Here is a 24,987-nt window from a genome sequence, read left to right as displayed (position 1 = left end):
CACACAAGATGCCTTTTTCTCTTTTTCTTACAATAATGCAGTGAAGTTTCCAGAATCTAAGTGCTGTGCAATGACCTCATCTCGCCCTGATGGCTAATGGGATATATGCTTGCGTATTCTTGTGTTTCAAAAATTCCTGTTTAAAAAAAAAATTCCTATTTTAATTTCTGATACGGCATAACCCACATAACCATAAGCTCTTTGAGATACTCAGTAATTTTTAAGAGTGTAAAAGGGTCCTGGGATGAAACAGTTTGAGCGCTGCTGGCTTAAAGAAATATTGTTTAAAAATAAGTAAAGCTATACAAACTAAAACATTCCCTTTGTTTTGAGATAATTGCATCAACTCTGTAAGGCACTAACTTTTAGCCTGACTGGAATTCTAATTGCCATTTCTACAGATCTTTGATTAATTACACACAAAAAATGTACGGGAATAGAGAATGTTCACTGAGTGATTACTAACTGACAAGCACTATCTAAGTGACTTACATGAGTCCCCTCATTTAATTCCTACAACCACCATTTGCAGGAGATGCTGTTACCACATTTTATGCTTGCAGACACCAAGAGGTTACGTGGCCCAGCTGGGAGGTGTGGAGCTTGGACTCTATCCCAGGCACTCTGTTCTCGCTGCTTCTTCCCGTTATGCTAACTGCCATACAAATTTACCTCCCTTAAATGCGATTCACTTGACAGACAAAAGTTTTTCACAATACAGAGTCTAAGAAAGTAGTAAAAAGAAAGAGGATCACCCGCCTGACCCAACACCTTCACTTATAGATGAGGACAAGTGAGGCCCAGAGAGGGGAAGTGACTTGCAAAAGCTCACACAGCAAAGACTCAGAATCCATCGGACCTCTTTCACCCAGTTGGGAGCTCTTAGAACTCCAACCCAAGCAAGCACTGCAGTTATCTCCTTCAGAGCAACATGTGAGCAGCACAGCACAGCACGTAAGCAAGTGACATTAAGACCAGACAAGAGACAATATCTCCAGCAAAATCGACTTGAGTTTATTGCAAGGAAGCTACAGAGGAGCAGGGCAAGTGAGGGTCTCCGCAGGAACTACCATCGCTGAGCAGGATTGTCAGGTCCTAGATCTGTCTGGAAGGCAGGAGCTGGCTCAGCATCCTGGAAGAGATGAGAAGTGAGGTGGAACACAGGCGCCATCTGCTGGGCACATGGAGACATTACAAAAGCAGTAAAGGTTCACTAAGAGGCAGTTGTACGGGGTGAGGTGGGAAACCCAGGTGCTGGAGCAGGACTAGAATCCCATGTCCAGACCTGCACGCTGCTTCTACCAAGACTGCCTCTTGGCAGTCTTGACCAGAACCCACTATCTTGCTAAGCCGATCACCGCCGAGGCCCTCTTCTGGGGAACTCCCAGAGCTGCTGGGGCACCTTCCCTGTCCTGTTTCAACTTATACCAGGAGGGCAACAAAAAAAATCACGAGCAAACAAATCTACCGAGAGCCAGATGATCAAGGAAACTTCAGAACCAATAAACATTCTACCTCTGGTTCCTGAACCTGGCTTCAAATCAGTCATTGGGCAGCCTCTTAAAACAGACTCAGAGACAGATGCTGCCTGGTGTGTGGGGTAAAAGCTTACCTGATCAGTGATTCTCACCCAGTGCCGTGCATATGAATCTCCAGGAGCCTTTTCATACTACACATGGTTGTTGACAGATGTGCAGATGAAATTATATGATGCCTGAATTTGCTGTGAATATGGGGGTGGAGAGAGTGGGCCATGGATGAAATGATGGCAATTTTGATAGTCGTTGGATCTAGGTGATGGGTACGTGGAGATTCATTTTACTACCCTACTTGCATAGGTTCGATACTTCCTATAATAAAAAAGCTAAAATTAATTAATTAAAACTACTGTAAGAACTATCCAGCCATAGAAAGGAATGAAGTACTGATACATGCTAAGCTTGGGTGAATCCTGAAAACATTATGCTAAGTGAAAGAAGCCAGACGCAAAAGGTCACATAACGTATGATTCCTTTTATATGAAATATCCAGAATAGGTGAGTCCAGGGGGCAGAAAGCGGATTAGTGGTCGCCGGGGGATGGAGAGAGGAGGCAGTGGGGACAGCCTAAATGGGTACAGGGAGTTTTTCTAGGGTGATGAAAAGTTTTGAAACTAGAGAGAGGTGGTGGATGTACAACATTGTGAATACACTAAAGGCCAATGAATGGTACACTTTAAAATGGTTAATTGCATGTTATGTGAATTTCATCTCAATTTTTTAAAAAAGAGCCTACTATGAGAAAAACACACAGTAAGCTACACATGGTTTACAACAGGCAGGTATTGCTTTTTTCGTCAAACAAAATTCACATGCTCAGGTCGGGAGTTTCCAATTCAAAGTGTCTACACTGGGGCTCCCCCACGTGTGTAGCCAGCTGAGGAAGTTTTTTTCTCTTCCCTCCCTTCATCCCTCCTTGTCACAGAGACTTTTATAAACACAGTCTTACACGGAGGCCCAATATAAAACAGGGCTATTTGGGATACATGGAGGGGCCTAGTGTCCCACCCACCCTCCCTCCCCCCAAAACCCTAGGGATGCAGGAACCATGTGATGAACACTGGTATGGTGGAAACATTACCCTCCCTTTAAGGATCATCCTTCATATTCAGAGGGATTTTTTTCACAGTAACCTCCACAAGGCAGGAAAGCAGGGTAGAGGTTATAGCCCCATTTTACAGGAGGGAGGACTAAGTCTCAGGAATGAAAGAGAAGTGTCCTAAGTCAGAGTGTGAAATGAGGGCAGAGCTAAAAACTAGACTCCTAGAATACCGATCATTCATCGTGGGCTCATTCCTGAACATGGTTCATCCATGGGCAGAAAGGGGATGACGAAGACAGACACATCTGACATCTCATGATTCGCACAGGATGTCACCAGATACACAGGACACTGCCATGGCTCAGATTCCAACGCACACCTTTAGGAAGGAGGCTGCAGCTGAAGTTCACTGCCATGGCCCAGCAGTCGGTTGTAGCTGGATGCCTGATTCTCAGCCTGCCCCCGGCACTCACCTGTGTGGGGCTTTTGGTCAAGTCACTTCCCCTCTCCAGGCCTCATTTTTCCTAATTACAGCGAGAGAGCACTGACCGACATCAGGGATGTGGCGATTGTTGTAATACACGTATGAAGGGCATGAACGGCACTACGGGGGCAGTGACTGCTCGGAGGGCTGTGCTGTGAAGGATACTGAGACTGTGGCTAGGCATGGAGGGAAGGAATGCTGGATGGATGACTAAAGTCTGCCCTGGTTCCACAGTGAAGGGTGCTGGCGCAGTGTCACTGACCTCCTTTCTGGATTATGTAAAATCAAAGGGAACATCCAGCTTAAACCCGCTGCTGTTTTTTGTTTGTTTGTGTTGTGTTTTTCACCTTTATTGGGGGTGTAACTGACATGCTGTACGTAGACATATTTTAAGCGCACAATGTGAACCACATACCCTCACCGCACTCAGGATGATGAACATTTCCAACCCCGAAGTCTCCTCCTGCCTCTCCTTGCCACCCCACATCATCAAGCAATCACGGATCTGCTTTGGTCGCTATAGGTTCGTTTGCATTTTTTAGAACTTTATACAAATGATATCATACAGTATGTGAGATTCATTGAAGTTGTTGCATGGACAATAGTATTCAATTGTATGGCTACACCACAATTTGTTTATCTATTCACCTAGTGATGGACATTGGGTTGTTTCCAGCTTTTGGCTATTACAAGTAAAGCTGCTCTCAATATTTACAAGTCTTCATATGGACAGTGCTTTCCATTTCTCTTGGGTAAATACCTGGCAAAGGAATGGCTGGGTCATATGGTAGGTTTTAAGAAACTACCAGATTGACCACAGTATTGTTTTTGCACCAGTCTGGGCAGAGGGCATGCTCAGGAAGCTGACAACAGTTCCAAGTGGGGACAGAGGCCAAGGTGAACTAACTCACCTGGTCAGTGCACAGGACCACAAGGCTCAGGGCATAAGTGTCACCTCTGATGGGACCGTTAAGTTATCAAAGCAAGACACACTGCTCGGGGCCATATGCTTAAACTTAAACCCTGCTGATCACGAAATGTACCCCGAAGTCATAGAGGGGACCCTGGGAGACATCACATAGTGCTCTGTCTACTCACAGGGGGGCTGGAAGGAGTCCCTGAGCTTGTGATTTGCATTCGGTAGAGACATATTTTGTTGCAGTGTCGGGGCCTCACCCACCTGCCCACTTTGGTCCATCCTGCAGGCTGGGGGCCCAGGCCCTCGCTACTTGGGGCCGAGGTAGGAAACAGCCTTTCCCGTTTTCCCCAGGATCTCCAGCAGAGTGTCCACACTGTGCTCAGAGTCAACGCAGACCTTCTTGTTGGGCAGGTCAATGTCAAATTGAACTCCTGCAGGAAGGGGGATGAAGGGGGGACAGAGACATTCCCAGTCAGGCTCCTGAATTATTGACCACCACCATTCCCCTCTCCTCTAGACCACGGATCAGCACACTTCTCCTGAAAAGGGCCAGAGAGCACATGTTTTAGGAACTGTGGGCTGCACAGTCTTCTGTATATTGTTTTTACAACCCTGTAAAAATGTAAAAACCATTGTCAGCTGTGCAAAAACAGGCTGTGGCTGGATTGGGCCCAGGCACTGTAGTTTACCCATCCCTGCTCTAGATGGGGGCTTAAAAAAAATTTTTTTTCTTAATTGCAAAAGTAATACAGACACACTTTTTTTTTGGCCGTGCCATGCGGCATGTGGGATCTTAATTTCCGTACCAGGGATTGAACCCGTGCCCCCCTGCAGTGGAAGCGCGGAGTCTTAACCACTGGACTGCCAGCGAAGTCCCCAGACACACCATTTAAAAAGAAAAAATGCAAGCATTTCTGAATAAAATTTGAAACTGTAAGGGCCCTACTATTTCCTACCTCTAAGGATCACTGAACAATAGGGCCCCCATCCAGTGTTTCTCCCTGATGGACAAATGAAAAGTAATTCCCCAAAGTGGCATCATACTCTGTAAACAGGTCTTGCTGTATGTCACTTTCCAATGTCCAGGATATCTTTCCATCTCAGTGCATACAGACTTACTTCACTCTTTTTTAACAGCTACACCATATCCCATAGTGTGGATGTACCATCCATCTACTCAGTCCCCCTCTGAAGGACATTGAGGTTGCCTCCAATCTCTCACTATGATCACAACAATGTAAACACACTTGAAGGTATCTTATAAAACTTGTGGAAATATTTCTAAACCATGAATTCATAGAATGGAAATTGTGGGGCAACAGACTGGCACACTTTATTTTTTTCATTAGCATTTCATGATGTATTTCGTTGAACATTAAGACTCCTATGCACAGGGGCCCATAAGTCCTGACAACTGCTTTCTAGAATCCGAACCACTCTGATAAAAAAAAAAGCCCTGGTGTGTTGAAAAATTCAGATTTTGGGCCCCATTCCAACATTCTGATTATGACCAGAATGGTTTGGTCTGAGATGAAGAAGCCAGGTGGAAGAACCTTAGACTGAGGAAGTAAGTTCCAAAGAACCACTTCGATCCTAACACTGACCCATCTTTCCAACGTGACTCAGCAAAATCTGGTTAAATATCATTGAGTTTTCCCACCTTGAGTCCCATGGAACAGTTAAGGGCACATTCTCCCACTCATTTATAAATTCAGGGCATACAATGGCAATAGGCCTTTCAAGGATAAGATATGTCCATTACCAACAGGTAGCATTCTCATTTTCAAAGTGAGAAGCCTCAAATGAGGTAACCAGCCAACGCCTTATTCTAAGTGTTGGTGCCGTGTCTTCCATACTTTGAGGGGAGCTGGCAAAGGAACCCAGGTCTTCATTCCCTGGGGAGTTGGCAAAGGAGCCCAGGTCTTCATTCCCTAACTCCTAGAACCTATTAGGTGGGTTTTGGCACAGGTAGGGAGGTAGAAGTGCCAAAGAACCTACACTCAGACCAGACGAAGAAAGCACTTGTTATCCTTTAATGCAGCAGTCCCCAACCTTTTTGGCATCAGGGGCCGGTTTTTTGTTTGTTTGTTTTTTTAACATCTTTATTGGAGTATAATTGCTTTACAATGGTTAGTTTCTGCTTTACAACAAAGTGAATCAGTTATACATATACATATATTCCCATATCTCCTCCCTCTTGCGTCTCCCTCCCACCCTCCCTATCCCACCCCTCTAGGTGGTCACAAAGCACCTTGATCTCCCGGTGCCACGTGGCTGCTTCCCACTAGCTATCCACCCTACGTTTGGTAGTGTATATATGTCCATGCCACTCTCACTTCGTCACAGCTTACCCTTCCCTCTCCCCATATCCTCAAGTCCATGCTCTAGTAGGTCTGTGTTTTATTCCCATCCTACCCCTAGGCTCTTCATGACATTTTTTTTTTCTTAGATTCCACATACATGTGTTAGCATATGGTATTTGTTTTTCTCCTTCTGACTTACTTCACTCTGTATGACAGACTCCAGGTCCATCCACCTCACTACAAATAACTCAGTTTCGTTTCTTTTTATGGCTGAGTAATATTCCATTGTATATATGTGCCACATCTTCTTTATCCATTCATCTGTTGATGGACACTTAGGTTGCTTCCCTGTCCTGGCTATTGTAAATAGAGCTGCAATGAACATTGTGGTACATGACTCTTTGTGAATTATGGTTTTCTCAGGGTATATGCCCAGTAGTGGGATTGCTGGGTCCTATGGTAGTTCTATTTGTAGTGTTTTAAGGAACCTCTATACTGTTCTTCATAGTGCCTGTATCAGAGGCCGGTTTTATGCAAGACAGTTTTTCGGGCGATGGGGAACGGCAGATGAAGCTTCGCTCACTCGCCCGCTGCTGACCTCCTGCTCTGTGGGCTGGGCTGGGGAGCAGGTGGTGTCAGGGACCCCTGCTTTCATGAATCTCCCACCATGTAGCTTCAAGCTGCCAGGACACAAGCCCCACCCACACCCTTAATCTTCTCAGCTCTCCTGCTGAAGAATTTGGACTTCCAGATGACAGGCTGCTTTGGAAGCTTCCCCTCCCCCAGAACTCTGCAGTAACCCGATCACACCACATCAATGACAGAAGCAGCTCCAGTCTTGTTCTTGGCAGCATTCACCCGTGTCTGCTCGCTGACCAAGGTCCACAATTTATCAAGGTTGATGGTTGGGCAGAAGCTCTAGGTCCTCTTTGAGGGGTAATGCCTAATACCAACTTTCCCAAAGCATCCCGGGTGATATTTGTCAAAGTTGAACCTGTGGTGATGCATGCCACCAGCATTACCGCGGCCTCCCGGGTGCTTCCAGTGTTTGCTGATGCAGCCGTGGCCATGGCTCAGGTGGCCCCTAAGTTTCCGGGTCTTCCTTAGTCCAGATGGCATGTTGGCGGCCGAGATAAAAGAGGAAGGCCTCTGCAAAGTCTCGCGGGCTATTGAGCACAGGGGCCTAGCACACTTTAAATGTTCACAGACTTTGCAAAACTGCCCTCCTAAAGGGCTGTGCCCATTTGAAGCCCCTCGGTGGCATAGGGGAATAGGTACAAATGGGTCTTCTTGAAACAACAGAGGGAGAATCCCAGGCCTGGCTTCACCACTGACTGGCTGGGTCCTGCCCATCACAGGCCTCAGGTTCCCCATCGGTACATGAAGGATTTGGGGTCAGCCAGCCCCTGTGGGCTCTCCAGTTCAAGTATGCCACTGGTCTGTGATTCCTCAGGCCCAGCACTGCTCATCTGTGGCCCCGACTAACTCAGAAAACCCTTCTGACCCTTCTTAAGAGGCCATCCCAAGTGGGGATAGTAGTGAAAGAGGGAGAGATACCTGCCCAAGCTCAAAGGCAGATCCTCAGACACCAGTGAAGGGGCCTGAAGAAGCACATGGCACGGGATTTAGTCCTACCCTTTGATCCTGTACCTAATGGATACCAGGGAGAGGGCAATGTATCCTGGCTGCACTCCAGGTTTTGTCTTTTGGTTCAGAAGTGTCCCCCTCCTCTTTGGAGCAAATATTCTGGTGGCATCATAGAGCTGGAAGACACTCTGGCATCATCTGACCCAGTGGATTTCAAGCTATGTTTCTGGCAGCCCAGGTCCCTGGACAGGTGTCCTGGAGCCAGCAAGAGTGAAAGCAGGCCCTCCCTCACTTCATGCAGAGCTGGTGCTTGTATAGAGGGGCTTGTGAGCAGAGTTACACTGTTAAAGCATCCACAGCAAAGCTGAGAGGCTGACTTTCCCATACTGTAGCTGGGGAAAGCCAGGCCCCGGGAGAGGAGGCTAAGGTCACATGGCAAGTCAGCAGCCAGGTTCTTTTCACTGTTTCAGATTCTTTTACAGTTCAGATTCCAGTTTACAGTCTAGAAACCAGCCATGGACTCACTGTGGGACACTGGGCAAGTCACTTCCCCTCCTGGGGCCTGGTGTCAACATCCCCATTCCACAGATGGAAAGTACAGCTCAGAGGACAGTGTTAAGTGCTAACAAGATGACATCCACGTGAAAGCCCTTTGAAAACTGGGTGTTACTATTATCCAGGGTTAAAAGACTGACTGCCCCAGCACTACCAGAACTCTGATCACAGCTCTGTCATTACTTCATGGAGCCCCAGGACCAGGCCCCAGCCCTCTCTGGGCCTCAGTTTCCCCAGATGAGAATTGAGGGGACTGGAGGGGATTAATGGTTTTCTAAATACACCGAAAAGAGGTGCTTTAGGAGTTCTGCACAGGACTGATCCAAAGTTTATTTCTTAAAATGTTACAGCTTCTAAAAATCTTAAAAGAAAATGACACTCAAATGTGTCACATAACAAAAGTTATCACACTGGAGATGAATGTGATCACCAACATACTAAGTAGTACTGCCAGGGCTCCACATGGCCAAATCCCAGCTCTGCCACTACTGGCTGTGTGATCCCAACAGGTTACTTAACCTCTCTGAACTTCAGTTCCCTCCTGCTTGAAATGGAGATGGTCAAAGCAGCTACCTGAAATGGTCAGGGTGAGGATTAAATGATGTGACCCACGGAAGCCATGAAGCAGAGTACTTGGCATATGCTAGGTACTCAATACGTTTTGGTGTTACTGTTATCAGCTTAAACTCAAGCTTCTCCTGCCCCATGCCTACATGCATTTAATATAAGTGTATCTGTCTCCCCACCCCCATCCGAGGGCCACGCACTCACCTCCCAGCTTGTTGAGGACCCGAGTGACTGCATTAGAGCAGCCTTCACAGGTCATGTCCACGGAGAACTCGTGCTTCTGAAACAAAGGAGACCATAAGCCAAGTCCTGCAGAGGGGCCCCAGGGGCCCCACGCCCCACTAGCATGCAGGCCCACTTGGGGGCCAAGACGCAGGGCAGAGAGAAAGGCAAGATCCGGCTTTCATCAGACTCCCCAGTAGCCTGTTTCTGAGCCCCACTCTGTTAAACTGTACAGTAACTAAGGGTTTCTATATCTCACAGGTGGTTGTGTTAAAGGACAGAATCCCTCGAAACCCTTTAGCGGCGTCTGGGACACGCGAGAAGGATCACCTGGGAAGGTAGTTTAAGATGTTGGTTTCTAGTCTCACCTTCAAAGCTCTGATTCTTCAGCTATGGGGTTGTCTCAGGATCACTAATAACTCTAATGTGGATGGGCCCCATGCTCTGAGCAGTGCTGATCTGGTGGTCTTAGTTATGCATTAAAAGATCACTCTCTGCATGAGACTCACCTGGGAGCTTATAAAAACTGTAGGTTCCAAGGGGAGAAAGCGGGAGGTGGCAAGCGTGGGAGATTGGGATTAACATATGTACACTAATATGTATAAAATGGATAACCAATAAGAACCTGCTGTATAAAAACAAACAAACAAACAAAAACTATAGGTTCTGGTCAGCAAGCCAGAGGGCTGAGGCATCTATTATGGTCAATAAGCTTCCCTGGTGACTCTGAAATGGTCAGTAAGCTTCCCTGGAGACCATTGCTGCCATCCAAGTGCTTCAGAGGCAGCACCTGAATCCTGGGAAGGAAGAGGATTTGCCTGGGCTCCCAGTGAGCTGAATCTGGGCCAGTAAGGGAACCCAGGCTCCAGGACTCTCCATGCGGGCTCAACATCCTACAGTCTCCAGGATATCTAACAAACCAAGGGCCTGAAGGCAAGCTCCCAGAAGATGAGGCTTTGTTCAGTTCACTGCTGCATCCCCAATACTCGGAACAGTGAGTGCCTGGCACAGAGTAGGGGCTTAACACATTTTGTTGAGTGAATGGATGATTGACACAGCTGGTTGAACAACCCTGGGTCCTTCCTTTGCTTTCAAACAAAGGTTACTTATACCAATACTTCCTTTATTTTAAATCTCTGGAAATGAGACCTGGCTTCAGATCCCAGCTCTGGCACTTAGTAGCTGTGTGGCCATGAGTAAGTTACTTAACTCCTTTGTGCCTTGGTTTCTATATCTGCAAAATGGGGATGAAAGTCCCTCTCTAGGCTGGTGAATGGGATGAACACAAGATTTTAAGTGTGGTAGCCAGCATGCAAGATGGCCCAGTGATCTCTGCCTCCTGGTATTTATGCCCTTGAGTAGTCCTATCCCACAATGTCTCAGGGTTGGCCTGTGTGTCCAGTAGAATATGGCTGAAGTGACGTTAGGTGACCTTGGAGGCTAACACATAAAAGACATTGTGGTTTCTGCCTTACTCTCTCTGGGATCCTTCACTCTGTGGTTTCTGCCTTACTCTCTCTGGGATCCTTCACTCTGGAGGAAGCTGGCTGCCATGTCCTAAGGACCCTCTGGCAACCCTATGGAGAGGTGCACATGGTGAGGAGCTGAGCCCTCCAGCCAACAGCCGTGTGAGGGAGCCAGCTTGGAAGCAGATCCTCCTTCAGAGGACCACAGCCCTGGACAACGTCTTCACTGCAGCTTCCATGAGAGACCCTGAGCCGAAATACCAGCTAATCTGCTTCCAGATTCCTGACTCTCAGCAATTATAAGTTAATAAATATTTGTTGTCTCAAACCACTAAGTTTTGGGGGTAATTACTCAGAAGTAATAGTTAATTCATATGTTAGGTAAAGAGATTGGAGCCTAGTAGTAGGTTCCAAAAAGTTGGCTTATGGGGGAATTCTCTGGTAGTCCAGTGGTTAGGACTCTGTGCTCTTACTGCTGAGAGCCCAGGCTCAATCCCTGGCCGGGGAACTAAGGGGAACTAAAATGCCACAAGCCGCTCGGCGCGGCGAAAAAAATTCTTGAAAAAGTTAGCTATCGGATTATTAGTATTACTTTGTTCCACTTCCGTTTTTCTGTCCCTTTAAAAAACTATTGGGCTTCCCTGGTGGCGCAGTGGTTGAGAGTCCGCCTGCCGATGCAGGGGATGCGGGTTTGTGCCCCAGTCCGGGAGGATCCCACGTGCCGCGGAGCGGCTGGGCCCGTGAGCCATGGCCGCTGGGCCTGCGCGACCGGAGCCTGTGCTCTGCAGCGGGAGAGGCCACAACAGTGAGAGGCCCGCGTACAGCAAAAAAAAAAAAAAAAAAAAAAAAGTATAAAAAACTATGGCTACATTTTCCATGGAGCTTTTCAAATCTCTTACAACTGGAATTCTGGGCACAGCAGTGTATCTTGCTAGAAGACCTCAGGCAAAATCCCTGCCCTTAGGGGCCCCAGTCCTCTTATCCAAATGAGCTAATGCCAAAAGGGCATTAGCCAATTCAGTTTCCTCAGCCTCAGAGCACAGAAGAATCACAGGGGTACCTGGTAACTGGGCAGCTCTGCAGGCAGCTGCCTCAGTGAGCTCTGTAGCTCTGGGTGGGCCCTGTGACTCTCCATTTTTAACGCACTGAGGGGTAAGACCACACACTTGAGAAACATTGGTCTAAATGGCTTCTCAGGCTCTTTCCAAGTCTCAAACAACCTTTGGGTCTGGGTTACCATCATGCTGTACAGGGGAAACTGAGGCCAAGAGTTAAGCAGTTTGGTTTTTCGGTGCTGAATTACATAACCATCATTAGAAATGTCATGACACAACCAGGAGACCACTATTTTATCGAGGCCAAATCTGCAAAACCTGCCTTAAAGAAAACAGTTAGTCTTTCTTTTTTTCTAAACACCTCTGATCCCATCAGCTCGTTTTGTGACTATTCAACAACCACCACAGCAAATTCTGGAAATAAGAATTTCTAGTGAGGATTCCATAATCTTGTCTTTAATGGGTGGTTCTCAGAACAACGGTATCAGCATCACCCAGGAGCTTGCCAGACTGCAGACTCTCAGGTCCCACCCCAGGCCTCCTGAATTAGAATCCTTTTTTTTTCTTTTGTTTTTCCAGAATCCTCATTTTTTTTTTTTTTTTTTGCGGTACGCAGGCCTCTCACTGTTGTGGCCTCTCCCGCTGGGACGCACAGGCTGAGCGGCCATGGCTCACGGGCCCAGCCGCTCCGCGGCATGTGGGATCCTCCCGGACCAGGGCACGAACCCGTGTCCCCTGCATCGGCAGGCGGACTCTCAACCACTGCGCCACCAGGGAAGCCCTAGAATCCTCATCTTTAACAAGACACCCAGCACATTCCTGCCCACATTATAGTTTGAGATGCTGCTCTAGCACACAAACTGGCAAACTACAGCTTGCCTGCGACCTGGTTTTATAAAGTTTTACTGGAACACAGCTAAGCTCATTCATTTACTTTCACACTAGAATGGCAGAGTTGAGAAATTTTAACAGACCACGTGGTTCATGGAGCCTTAGGTATTCACTATCTCACCCTTTAAGAAAAAGTTTGCTGATTCCTGCTCTAGAATAACTGGTAATCAAGATTCATCAGTGGTTGGTATCTGTACACCCATCCAAAGCTTTAATGGGTTTGTAAGACCAACATAAAACCCAAATCTAATGAGTGCCCACTATGTGAAATGCTCTTTATATAGTATCTCAGTCCTTACCCAGCCTGGAAAGGGAGCTAGTCACCGTACTATACTTAGGAGAAAACTTGAGGTTCCAGGTGTTAACTAAGCCACCCACAGTCCTGTGGTGAGTATGCACTGAGGCTGGGATGTGAACCCAGGCTTTCCTGGCTCCAGGGACACCTTGCTGGTTCTGGACCAGCAAATGGGGCTGCCACCCCCTACAATGATGACTCTTAGCAGGAGACCTGAGATGGGGACACCTTGTGAAGGAGCCCAAGTTTTTGCTGCCCGAGGACCTGAAGTCAACAGATCTCTAAAGCTTTCTGTTGTTAGCTACAGAAAGCGGGTCTCCTTCCATCCTGCATGGTACAGAGGTCAGAAGCCAGCAGACGGCTTCCGCTGGGCAATCGTTACAATTCAGTCCTCTCCTCCTCCACCTCTGAGTTGCAAAAGTAAATACAGGGTTGTGGAAAGTCTCCTTCCTGGGCAGAGTAATCCTGTCTTTGCAGAGAATCCCAAGGCCGGCCCCACCACCGAACGCTTGACTTTGCACAGTCCCAACCCTCAGAGCCTCTGCTCTGTCACCTACAAAATGGGTCCTGTAACGTAGAGGAAAAAGCCCAGTCATCTGTGCAATGCTTTAACAGAATCTCAGAACTGGAAGGGTGGGAATGGAACGGGGTCATACTATCCAGACCCCTCCCAGAGACGAAATGCTTTCTCAAATATCCGGGGCATTCAGTTTTTGAACACCCTGATGATTGGGAATTTACTATTATTAGAGTGCCTACTATGTGCCAGGCACTGTGCATGCATGTCCTCGTTTAATCATCACAATGACACCATGAGGTAGGCATTATTATTATCCCTTCTTGACAGATGAGGTTAGGTCACTCACTCAGAGTGACACAGCTAGTGAATAGCAGGGCCTAGGCCTACCCAAGCCTAAACTTGTAGCCACTGTGGTCCTTGTTAACATAGGGTTGAAACCTGCCTGCCTACAGTTCTACCAATTTGTCCTAGGTCTACACAAGACCTACCATTTCTTCGGGACTATGTCAGTGGCTGAGCTACATATTTTACTGGCATTTTTCCTGTTACTACTAACGACAGCCCTGTGAGGTCAGTTTTTACCCCCATTTTACACTGAGGAAATCAAGGCACAAAGCTTGCCTGAGGTCACGCGGCTGGCAAGGGGGGTAGGGTAGGGCACAGATTTTTCAAAGAGGTTTCTGAGATTCCAAGTGTTTTGTGCGAGAAACCTCTCAGGTGACACATTAATCCCTTTCCAGTTTTGGTGTGAGTCTCCTTCAGCTGTTCATCTCGTGGTGTACGGCCAAGTGCCATCTTCATTTGGATCATCCACTCTGGTGGGTCTTTTGTTCGTCAAAATTCCCAGAAGTGAACACAGAATAGAGCCATCCTCAAGCTGGCCTTTCCCTCACCGCCATCCCCCCAAAAAGGCCGGTAACCTCCGCCGTCCCAGTCCCAGAGTGATTAATGCTGTCCTCTGACATTGCCACAGGCAGATTTGCTCAACTGGGAGGGCTGATCCTGTCAGGTTCTTTGTCCATACTTTGTGTTGTCTGGGGATTTGTCTCAAGGCACCTGGCAAGACCCAAGGGAAATGACACCTGAGATGTTTGTGGCCTGGCCCAGGGGGCCTCTGGCTCACCTGTCAGCTCCCCAAAGCTAGGCTGCTAAGACACAGGGCGTCTGTGGGACACCTCTGGGTACCCACTTGGAGCAAGGCCAGAAAACCAGGCACCTTGGGGGAAAGTGCTGAACACCACGACTCCAGCCAGTAGCCCTGGGATGCACCTGGGATCAGAGCTTCCTCCCAGGCCGGTATGACTACTTTTGTTGGACATGTATCACGTGCTGAGGTCAGGAGAGACTGGGCCCCTGAAGATAAGGGGCTTAATCCTGGCTGCACCCATCTCCCAACACCACCTTGAATAAATTACTGGGATTTTTTTTTTTTTTTTTTTTTTTTTTGGTACGCGGGCCTCTCACTGTTGTGGCCTCTCCCGTTGCGGAGCACAGGCTCCGGACGCACAGGCCCAGCGGCCATGGCTCACGGGCCCAACCGCTCCGCGGCATGTGGGATCTTCCCGGACCGGGGCACGAACCCGTGTCCCCTGCATCGGCAGGCGGATTCTCAACCACTGCGCCACCAGGGAAGCCCAATTACTGAGATTTTAATGTTTGTTTGTTTGTTTTTATCTGCAAAAGGCCTTAATCTTTTACCTACAAAATGAGGCCATAAATGTTATCATGTATATTGGATGATAAGAATGAGTGAGCGGCTCATCCCTCCTCAGACTGTGCCACTGAGCAACTGGCGACTTTGGGCAGGTCCCTGAACCTCTCTGTAGCTCACGGGTTCAGGTTCATAAAGTGACCTGCAGAAAAGGTTAAAAGCACTGTCTCCATTCAGTGTGGCCTAGTGCTGACCCGAAACTCAGACACAGTGGGCAGAGGAACGGAAGACAAACACGGATCTCTGAACTCCTGCCCTGTCCAGGAGGTAACAGTCACCCCAAGCCCCTCTTTCAGGCCAGCTCCGCGGGAAGGGGCATCCACGTGGGAGACGCAGGGACTAGCCAGCCATCCCAGTTCCGGATCGCCACTGACTCCCTGTGTGACCTCCAGCGACTCTCTGCCCCTCGCTGGGTCTCAGTTTCCCCGTCTTTGCAGAGAAGCTTTAGGCTTGTAATCGCTTGGAGGCCTTGCTGCTTCGATGTTCTGAAGCCTGACTGCCAGATAAAACTCCCTTGGGATCCGATTTTCGGAGGGTCGCAGAAGCTGGGGGCTGGGTGGGGAGGAGCGAGAAGAGGGGCGATAGCTCCGGCCGCGGCCTGAGCCCTTCAAGAGGGACCTCTGGCCAAAAGGCGGTGGAGCCGAGGTGCAAGCCAGAGGCCGCGGGTCTGCGCGGGGCGGGGACGGCGCGACAACTTACCGGCATGACTGAGGAGCTGGCTGGAGGGACGGCGGCGGCGGCGGCGGCGGCGGCGCTGCTTCCCCTGGCTCGGAGCGCGCAAGCCGGTGCGCTTCCGGGTGTGCACAAGGGCGGGAGCCGCCCTCTGGCCCCGGCCCCGCCCACTCTGGTCCCGCGGGCTGGCAGCTGCCTGAGGACTGTAGGCCTCCCCGCCTCCTTCAGGCCCGGACGGGGCCACTGGAGCCCCGCCACGACTAAGCTAGGCGGTGGGCGGGAAGTTAGGCGAGCCTACCTTGCTTGTTAGCCATTTTTAGAACTCCTGCTCTGCGTCAGGCTTGTATTAGGGGCCTGGGAATACTGTCCCCCCCCCGCCCCGTCCCAACGGCTGTGAACAGAACAAACTCCACCCCCCACCGCCATCCCTCCCTCCCTAGAGGGACAATCTCAGTTACTCGCTCAGTCAGTATTTGTTGATTGCCAACCATGGGCCGGCACTGTGCTAGGAATCCAAGATGCAGTAGTGGAAAAGACACAGCCTAGTAGGGAGCCAGAGAAGCAGGCGATGATAATGCAAGATAATGCAAGTGTTAAAGGAACTGTGTCTTTGGAGCAAAGAAAGGACCTCTAACTCAGACTGGAGAGGGTGGGGCGGTTCATGAAGAGAGGAGGCTTCCAGAGGAGGAAGTCTTCGTTCATCTGAAGATGAAGATGGGCCACTTGGGAAGGAAGGAGACAGAACAGCATGTAAAAGTTGAAAGACATTAGAGGGCATGCCTTGGGAGGCAGACATATTCAGATTGCGGGGCAGGCACAGAGAGAGATGGAGATAGCTTCAAAGATCTCTCATCACTAGAACTGATTGGAAAGCTTATTAAAAACTCAGATTTCTAGTCCTTTCATTAGATACACTGTCCCTTAATTTCCAGGTGTATTTTTAGTCTGCGTCCTCCTTCTGGTTTGGGGAACCACGTTGAGGAAAACTATAGTCTTTTTTTTTTAATGGCCCAGCAGCTAGGCATTCAGGATCTTAGTTCCAGGGATCAAACCCATGCCCCCTGCAGTGGAAGCGCAGATTCTTAACCACTGGAAGGCCAGGGAAGTCCCAAACTATAGTCTTAACACATACATGAAACCTTTCTGAGAAAGTGTGCTGGTTGTTGATTTATTGTCTCTTAGCTCCAATTCATCCTTTTTTTTTTTTTAAAGAGCTCATTCATGTAATTTTATTTGTTTTTTGAATTTTATTTTATTTTTTATACAGCAGGTTCTTATTAGTTATCTATTTTATACATATAGTGTGTATACGTCATCAAAATCTCCCAATTTATCCCACCACCACCACCACCACCGCCCCCAGCCACTTTCCCCCTTGGTGTCCATACGTTTGTTCTCTACATCTGTGTCTCTGTTTCTGCCCTGCAAACCTGTTCATCTGTACCATTTTTCTAGGTTCCACATATATGCATTAATATACGATATTTGTTTTTCTCTTTCTGACTTACCTCACTCTGTATGACAGTCTCTACATCCATCCACATCTCTACAAATGACCCAGTCTCGCTCCTTTTTATGGCTGGGTAATATTCCATTGTATATGTGTACCACATCTTCTTTATCCATTCGTCTGTCAATGGGTATTTAGGTTGCTTCCATGACCTGGCTATTGTAAATAGTGCTGAAATGAACATTGGGGTGCATGTGTCTTTTTGTCCAATTCATCCTTTTTGCCTGTTTGTGAAAATCTAGACCCATTAAACATTGTTTTTTCATTGCCTATGGCAGGATGTTAAGCTTTGCCAGTAAAGGCTCTGGAGAGACACTAGAGGAGAAAAGCTTTTCCTTTCTGATTCCAGTGTGCTCGCTCTCCAGGCTCTTGCAGTATGTGTGATTGGCCTCTGCCTAGCTTCTAAGGATGGCTTCCTCAGCACCAGGCTCCTGCTGTGTACAGGGACCAGCAGCACCTAGCAGCCAGCAGCTTCCCCCAGTACCTGCCCTGCTTATGCACTTTCATAGAGTAACTACAGTGAGATGATTCTCTGTGAACAGCTTTCTCCAGCATCCTAGAGGGCAGTTTTCCAGCTCAGAGGGTGAATTTCTAGCAAGTTCCACCAGCATGGTACCATAGCCACTCCTTTGCCATTCACAAGTGTTGGATCTCAGCCTGGGTGTGTGGGGTGCAAGATTCTTCTTTGGGCACTCCACTTTACTATTTTAGCCCTGTGGACAGTGGCTTCTCCCCAAATCTGCTACTCCCATATTCTTTAGAGTTCTGTTTACTTCTTACTAGCCAATTCTTCATTACTCTAGCTCCATTATAATCTTTAAACTCTTCTATTTCTAATTATGGTGTGGTTTCCCTCTCCTGATTGAACCCAGACTGATTCAGGGAGTGACAACTTGCCTACTTCAGTTTAGGGAAGAGGATAATGGTTCCACCCTTAGTCTAAGTTCAAGGAAAACAGGACATCCCTGGTGGTCCAGTGGTGAAGACTCTGCCCTTCCGTGGTTAAGAATCCGCCTGCCAGGGCTTCCCTGGTGGTGCAGTGGTTGAGAATCCGCCTGCCGATGCAGGAGACACGGGTTCGTGCCCTGGTCCGGGAAGATCCCACATGCCGCGGAGCGGCTGGGCCCGTGAGCCGTGGCCGCTAGGCCTGTGCGTCCGGAGCCTGTGCTCCACAACGGGAGAGGCCACAACAGTGAGAGGCCCGCATACCGCAAAAAAAAAAAAAAAAAAAAGAATCCGCCTGCCAATGCAGGGGACACGGGTTCGATCCCTGGTCTGGGAAGATCCCACATGCTGCGGAGCAACTAAGCCCGTGCGCCACAACTACTGAGCCTGAGCTCTACAGCCCGCGAGCCACAACTACTGAGCCTGTGTGCCACAACTACTGAAGCCCATATGCCTAGAGCCCTTGCTCTTCAACAAGAGAAAACACGACAATGAGAAGCCCGCGCACCGCAACGAAGAGTAGCCCCAGATCGCTGCAACTAGAGAAAGCCCACGCAAAGCAACAAAGACCCAATGCAGCCAAAAATAAATAAATAAAGTAAATTTTTTAAAAATTAAAAAAAAAAAAAAGACTCTGCCCTTCCACTGCAGGGAGCACGGATTTGATCCCTGGTCCGGGAACTAAGATCCCAGATGCCACACGGCCAAAAAAAAAAAACCACTTAATTTTTACGTTCAAGGAAGACAGAAGGGTAGTCTAAACCAGGACCAGTCGCTGACTCACACTGACCCTAGATGACTAGGCCCACCAGCATGGTGAGTAGAAGGCGCATGGATATTAGAGCCCATCCTAATCTGCTCAGGCTGCTGTAAGAAAATACTGTATCACAGACTGGATGGCTTAGGCAACAAAAAGTTATTTCTCACATTTCTCACAGTTCTAGAAGCTGGGAAGTCCAAGATCAAGATGCCAGCCCATTTGGTTTCTGGTGAGAGCTCCCTTATTGGCTTGCAGACAGCTGCCTTCTTGCTATGTCCTCACAGGGTCGAACTAGCTAGCTCTGGTGTTTCCTTCTCCTCTTATAAGTGTAGAGCTCTACTGAATTAGGCCCCCCCCTTCTTTTAACCTTTTGGCCATGCGGCACGGCCAAAAAAATAAAAATAAAGTGTTTAAATAAAAGGGAGTAGTTAAGATAACTATATACTTTTTTATACAAACCTCTAGCTGGTGAAAGGGGATACCGTTAATAATGTTGTCAGGACAACAGGCATATACCATGACTGTTCCAGGGCATATGGTTCCCTCAAGGAAACCTACACTTAAGTATTGTTTGGAGGAATATATATGGTAATGTATGAATATTGTCTACCACATTGCTTGGCACAGGGTAGGCATCAAAAAATATTAGAATTCTTCTAATTGCTAAAATCTCTGCTGGCCTCCCTGGCACTGGGTCTTCCCCTACTGGCAAAATGCTCACCTGTTAACCCTCCACCCCCTCCCTACCTGCCAGGTGTTTCCTAAAGGAGGGAAGAAGGGAGGGATGGAGGGAGGGAGGGAGACCAGTGAAGGTAGCACTGGGGACAACTGTTTACTGAGACTGGGGAAAGCTAGATCACTGTAGGAGGCAGAGGAGCGAGTAAAGGAAAGGCAGAGGAAGAGTGAATAGCTCAGAGAATTGGGGAGGAGTGGGTTAAGCAGAGAAAGTGCAATTTAATGATAAGCAGCATTATGAAAACTCACTAGAGACAGCAAATGAAGACCTGTCAAAGAGCAGAGGAAAATGTACAGGATTATAGTTCCTATATATGAATGTATATATAAATTCCATTCATTTGCATGAAAGTAAGCCTGAAATGAAACTACAGCAAATGTCACTAGAAGTTATCTAGGATGGGTGCAGGATTACAGGCAAAATCCCAATGTACATATTCTTTTCAAAATTTCAAATAACACAAAAAGATACAGAGGGAAAAGTCAGTCTCCGTCCTACCCTAATCCCCTCTTTTAAACAAAAGGCATACTATATACAGTTTTGCCCCTTGCTTTATTTACTCACTTTACAAAATATCTTACAGATTGTTCTTTACTAGTACATGTCAATTCCCTTCATTCTTTTTAGCACTACATGGTGTTCTACTATTCAGCTGTACCATAATTTATTTAGCCAGTCCCTATGGCAGAAACCTTTGGTTGGTTAATTCAGCACTCATTCCCACTCGTTTTACTCTAGCTACTGTAGAGGCTGGAATCCCTAAATACTTGCTTTCCCATCGTCTCTTGCAGCCAAGTGCACCCACATGATATGACTTAGGCCAGTGAGTCAAAAGCAGACTGCTGGGAGGCTTCTGGGAAAGCTCTGGCTTTCCTCACAAAGGGAACAGGTACCACTCCTTTTCCTTTCCTGCCTAGAATGCTGATAAGATATCTAGAGCACAAGTGCACCATCTTGCAACCATGAGGGAAATGTCAAGAGAATCTAGTTCTGACTGTGTGGTCACTGAACTGATGCCAGCTGCAGCTTGGGCCTCCACACTTGTTATGTCAAAAATGTAAGCCCACCTTTATTTTTAGCTACTAGTACTAAGACTTCCCGCTGACACATTCCAGATACAGTCCCTTACCATTTGACATATAGGTTCCTTCCAATCTTTTATTGCTAATAACAGTGATGTAATGACTATCCATATACACACATCTTTGCTTAAAATTTTGTATAGAATTCCTAGATGTGAAATTGCTATTCATTTTAAATTTTGATATAGCCAGATGGCCTCTCAAAGTTTTATTGACTACATTTTTCCCATCTCCAGATCTCTGTGTATTATTCTTACCCTTTCCAATATTATAGATCATTTTTATTTCCTTTTGAAAACTTTGCCATATTTTCAAGAGTGAATGTGTATTGAAAGAAACACAGGGAAAAATATTTTTTAAAAGTAGAGTTCAGGAATTCTGAGTTCCACACTGCCCAGCAGCAGGCTCCTTACTAGCTTTGTCAACTTGGGTAAGTCATTTCATCACTAAGCCAGTGGGCCTGGGAAAGACTACGGTCATGTGTAGTGGTGGGTTCTCAGACAGTGACTGGAGCCTTCTTCCAGGGATACCCTACCTCTAGACTCTACCTACCGGAGTGACCCTTTGGTGGATGCTGGTGGATGCTTTCCAGTTAAGCTTTGGAAAGAGAGGCCTTTATAGCTGCTGCCTACTCCCTCCAGGAGACCAAGTGTTTATTTTCTGTGTTATAATACAGGTATGCATTAGCTGCTTCACTGCTTTATCCACTAAGGAACCCTTAACCTAAGACCAAAGGTTCTGATCTGAAAGGGCCTGCAGAGAAGCCCAGGCATGAGAAGAGATGGGCTACAAAGCCAAGGGAGCTTGGGCTGCAGGCTTGGCAGAGGGAGCATAGCATCTGGCAGAGTTGCACACTGGCTCAATCTGGCCTGTAGACATATTTTATTCAGTTCCTAAAGTATTCAAAATATGTTTAGAGTAGTTAACATTTAAGAACATTGAATGTGGTTGCACAACATTGTGAGTGTACTACGTGCCATTGAATTGTACCCTTAGAAATGGTTAGATTGGTAAATTTTATGTTCTGGATATTTTACCACAATTAAATACAAATCTACTTATAGAATGGCATGTGAAATTAGTTGCTTCTTTATTACAAGAACTAAGAAAAGCATTAAAAAAATTAAAATTCCAAATAATGTTTAAAAAAAGAATGAATTTAGTTATACTACTCTTAGAAAGAATATTTCATTGCATTTTTTAAAGTGAGAGCAAAACATTTTTATACCATTAATAAAATGCTAAGAAAAAAAAGAATGCTAAGTGATGTCACGTGATGACCCAGATTTTGAGTATCTCCTGAAAAACTGGAAGATCTGGAAACCTATCTATAATTGGCCGGATAGGTCAGGTAATGCTGTGGTAACAAACAATCTCCAAACCTCAATGGCTTGAAGCAACAGATTTTTTCTTGCTCATGCCATATGCCCACTGCAGGTTGGGCACCTTGGAGGAATGGCTCTGTGCAAATTGTTTTTGCCCAGGGATCCATGTCGAGAGAGACTATCCATATGGGACAACATTGAATACTGGGGTGGGGTGGGGTGGGGAGGGAAGACCTTGGCAAAATAATCACCAGCTGCAAAGACTGCCTGGAAGAGATCTGTGTGACTTTTACTCCCATTGTTTTGGACAAAGCAGAGCACATGGTCGTGCCTATTTTTTTTTTTTTTAATTATTATTATTTTTTTGGCCACGCTGCTCAGATTGTGGGATCTTGGTTTCCTGACCAGGGACTGAACCCACACCCTCGGCAACAAAAGTGTGGAGTCCTAACCACTGGACTGCCAGGGAATTCCCATTCATGCCTGTCTTTAAAAGCGACAGGAAAGTATAATCTTGCCAGGCACCTGGAAGGAGGAGAAACACCATTGTCAGAACACAACACTAATGACTGCTAGGGACTGTTTAGACAAGGCACGAACTCTTTGGGTCACCACAGTCCCCAGCATGCCTTAGTGGACTCCCAGCACTACAGCCAAAGGTCAGAGGACATTTGTTACAGTGTCCTTTTGTTCCTTTATTTTCTGCCAAACTACTCTAGGCTTCCAGGATTTAAAACTGTGTTCAGTGAGATAATCCAGACAAACCTGTGTTCAATTCCTGGCTGTTTTGGACAATTAACCTCTTCAAACTTCAGTTTATTTCCCTGTAAGATAAAGATAATAATTACACCTACCTTCATAGTCTAGTTGTGAAAAATAAGACAATGTTCACAAAATACTCAGTTCACTGCTTGGTACACAAAAGCACTCAGAAGCTACTCTTAGGGTTATGACAAGTCATTTTGTAAATTACACAATATATGAAAAGTTTCTTAATGTAAAAAAATTAAAAAATAATACAGATAAAGTAAAAGTCTCCTTCAAACTCTTAGGTCACTCTCTTCCATAGAGGTAGTAACTATTATCAGATTGCTCTACATCTTTCCAGATATTTACCTATGCATTTACCAATACTGATAAACACATGCAAATAATAGTTGGGATTTTTTAAGCATATATGACATACCATACATATTTCATAAGATGCTCTTTTTAATGAATATACTCTGGAGATTTATGCTATATAATATTCCAATATATACTTAAAATATCAATATCTATGTATATAAACACACATATATACACATAAAAAACCAGCTCAATCTTTAAAATTACTGCATAAAATTCTCTAGTATGGATTTATTATTGTAAATTTAGATATTCCCTTATTGAGAGATGTTTGGATTATTTTTCAATATTGCAAACAATGCTATAATGAACATCTTTGCTCACTGTATACATGTGGGAGTGTTTCTTCAGAAGGGATATAAAAAAGTATAATCTCTGGGTCACAGAGTGTATGGATTTTAATTTTAACAGATACATTCAAATAGCACTTGGAATGGTTATGCTAATTTATATTTTCTACTAGTAGTATATGAGAATAACTACTTTTCCACACTCTTGTCAACATTTTTGATTTTAGCAAATTATCATTTTCTCAATTTGATGAGTGAACAGTTATTCAACTTCTTTTTGCCTTGGTTTCCCCCTGTGTTAAAGTGAGCAGTTTGAGGATTAGATGAGCTATTGTATGTATTTTATTATTGTTCCCTTTTTCCTTACTGGGCTTTGGATTTAGAGTGCTATTATCCTGAATTTGAATACCGGCTCTGCCACTTCCAAGCTATGTGACCTTGGGCCAGTCATTTAACCTTTCTGAGCCATAGTTTCTACTGCTGTGAAATGGAGTTATTTTATGAAGTTTATGAAGAGTTTTTGTGAGGAGGGACTCAAACATGGTGCCTAGAGCACCATGCCTATCATATAGGAGGTGCTTGATACATGCTACGTTATTTAGACTTCAAGTTTTTGTCCCTCTTCTAAGCCACAGGAAGTGAGGACACCTAGGTCTATAGATGGTACTGGAGTGTGCTCTTTTTGCAAAGAGCTTTGGCTGCAGATTACCAGGATTTGCCATGGATTAAATTCTCAAACCACCTGGAAAGCTGTCTATGCAGCAATACCTGGTGCCATGCCTTTGAGAATGAAAGAAAATCCCAGCCTCTCAGGGGTTTCTGAGGAGGTCCTGCCCCTTTTCTCTACTTGGGGCTGTATTATCCTGCTCTGGGCAGTACTGACAAGTGGGTAAAAGAACATGGACTTGAAGTCAGAGAGTCCTACTTTCTAGCTCTCGCTGTGTGTCCTTGGGCAAGTTGCTTACTCCCTCTGAGCCTGTTTCTGAGAAATGGGAAATAGGGTTGTTGTGACTATTAAATGAAATGATCTTTGTAGAGAACATTAGTAGGGTGCCTGGCTGAGGCACTGGTCAGAGTTTGAGGAGGTGATGTGTTTGCAGACAGTCAATGCCAAAGGAGAGAGGGATCCAATTAGGCATGAATTTCTAAGCCAGTAAAGGGTCTCTTTGGATCTTTGTATGATTTTTGTAAGGTAAGAAGAAAAAGGAAAAGAGGTTAGCAGTCTGGGAGGGAGGCAGATTAAAACTTTAATGCCTCATTTCCAAAAGGCCTCATATACCTAAAGGGGTAATGTAGTATTCCATCTGTTTGTTTTAAAGATCAAGGTTTTCATAGTATAGTTCCTCATATCACTATTAAAATCTATACTTAACATTGAATTTTT

General features: G+C 46.2%; 2 protein-coding genes and 1 pseudogene across 6 annotated transcripts in view; 1 reads left to right on the top strand and 2 right to left on the bottom strand.

The window, feature by feature from the left end:
• The window catches only part of SLC36A1 (solute carrier family 36 member 1), a 302,007-nt gene extending 290,996 nt beyond the window's left edge, over window positions 1–11,011 (top strand). The window contains exons 11-12 of one of the 3 annotated variants that reach the window (XM_067032033.1): window positions 9,479–9,555; window positions 10,761–11,011. In XM_067032033.1, coding sequence (XP_066888134.1) covers window positions 9,479–9,555; window positions 10,761–10,778 — 95 coding nt within the window. In that variant the 3' untranslated portion in view covers window positions 10,779–11,011. Of the gene's footprint in view, window positions 1–9,478; window positions 9,556–10,756 lie in introns of those variants that run through there. The other 2 variants (XM_067032031.1, XR_010840298.1) reach the window with 2 other exon arrangements.
• On the bottom strand, window positions 994–16,231 carry ATOX1 (antioxidant 1 copper chaperone). 3 transcript variants are annotated; one of them, XM_059062477.2, is made up of 4 exons: window positions 15,855–16,231; window positions 9,200–9,275; window positions 4,245–4,414; window positions 994–1,132 (listed from the first exon to the last, which is right to left on the bottom strand). In XM_059062477.2, exons 1-3 carry the CDS (start codon window positions 15,858–15,860, stop codon window positions 4,290–4,292), a joined length of 207 nt encoding a protein of 68 aa, XP_058918460.1. In that variant the 5' UTR covers window positions 15,861–16,231; the 3' UTR covers window positions 994–1,132; window positions 4,245–4,289. The 3 variants fall into 3 exon arrangements, with proteins under 3 accessions (XP_058918460.1, XP_058918459.1, XP_066888139.1); XM_059062476.2 differs by having other exon boundaries at window positions 9,200–9,272; window positions 15,855–15,940; XM_067032038.1 differs by lacking the exon at window positions 994–1,132 and adding an exon at window positions 1,146–1,723.
• Window positions 6,731–7,558, bottom strand: LOC136794069 (large ribosomal subunit protein uL15-like; annotated as a pseudogene).
• Window positions 16,232–24,987: the final 8,756 nt, after the last annotated feature.

Source organism: Kogia breviceps, chromosome 4 (assembly GCF_026419965.1).
Source record: "Kogia breviceps isolate mKogBre1 chromosome 4, mKogBre1 haplotype 1, whole genome shotgun sequence".
In the NCBI taxonomy this organism is placed as follows: domain Eukaryota; kingdom Metazoa; phylum Chordata; class Mammalia; order Artiodactyla; family Physeteridae; genus Kogia; species Kogia breviceps.
This window is presented reverse-complemented; position numbering and strand designations above follow the sequence as displayed.

Excerpts from the sequence above, each read along its gene's own strand:
- ATOX1 (XM_059062477.2), bottom strand. Across the intron at positions 4,415-9,199 it reads GGTCCTCAACAAGCTGGGAG|GAGTTCAATTTGACATTGAC; the intron begins GTGAGTGCGTGG and ends CCCTTCCTGCAG.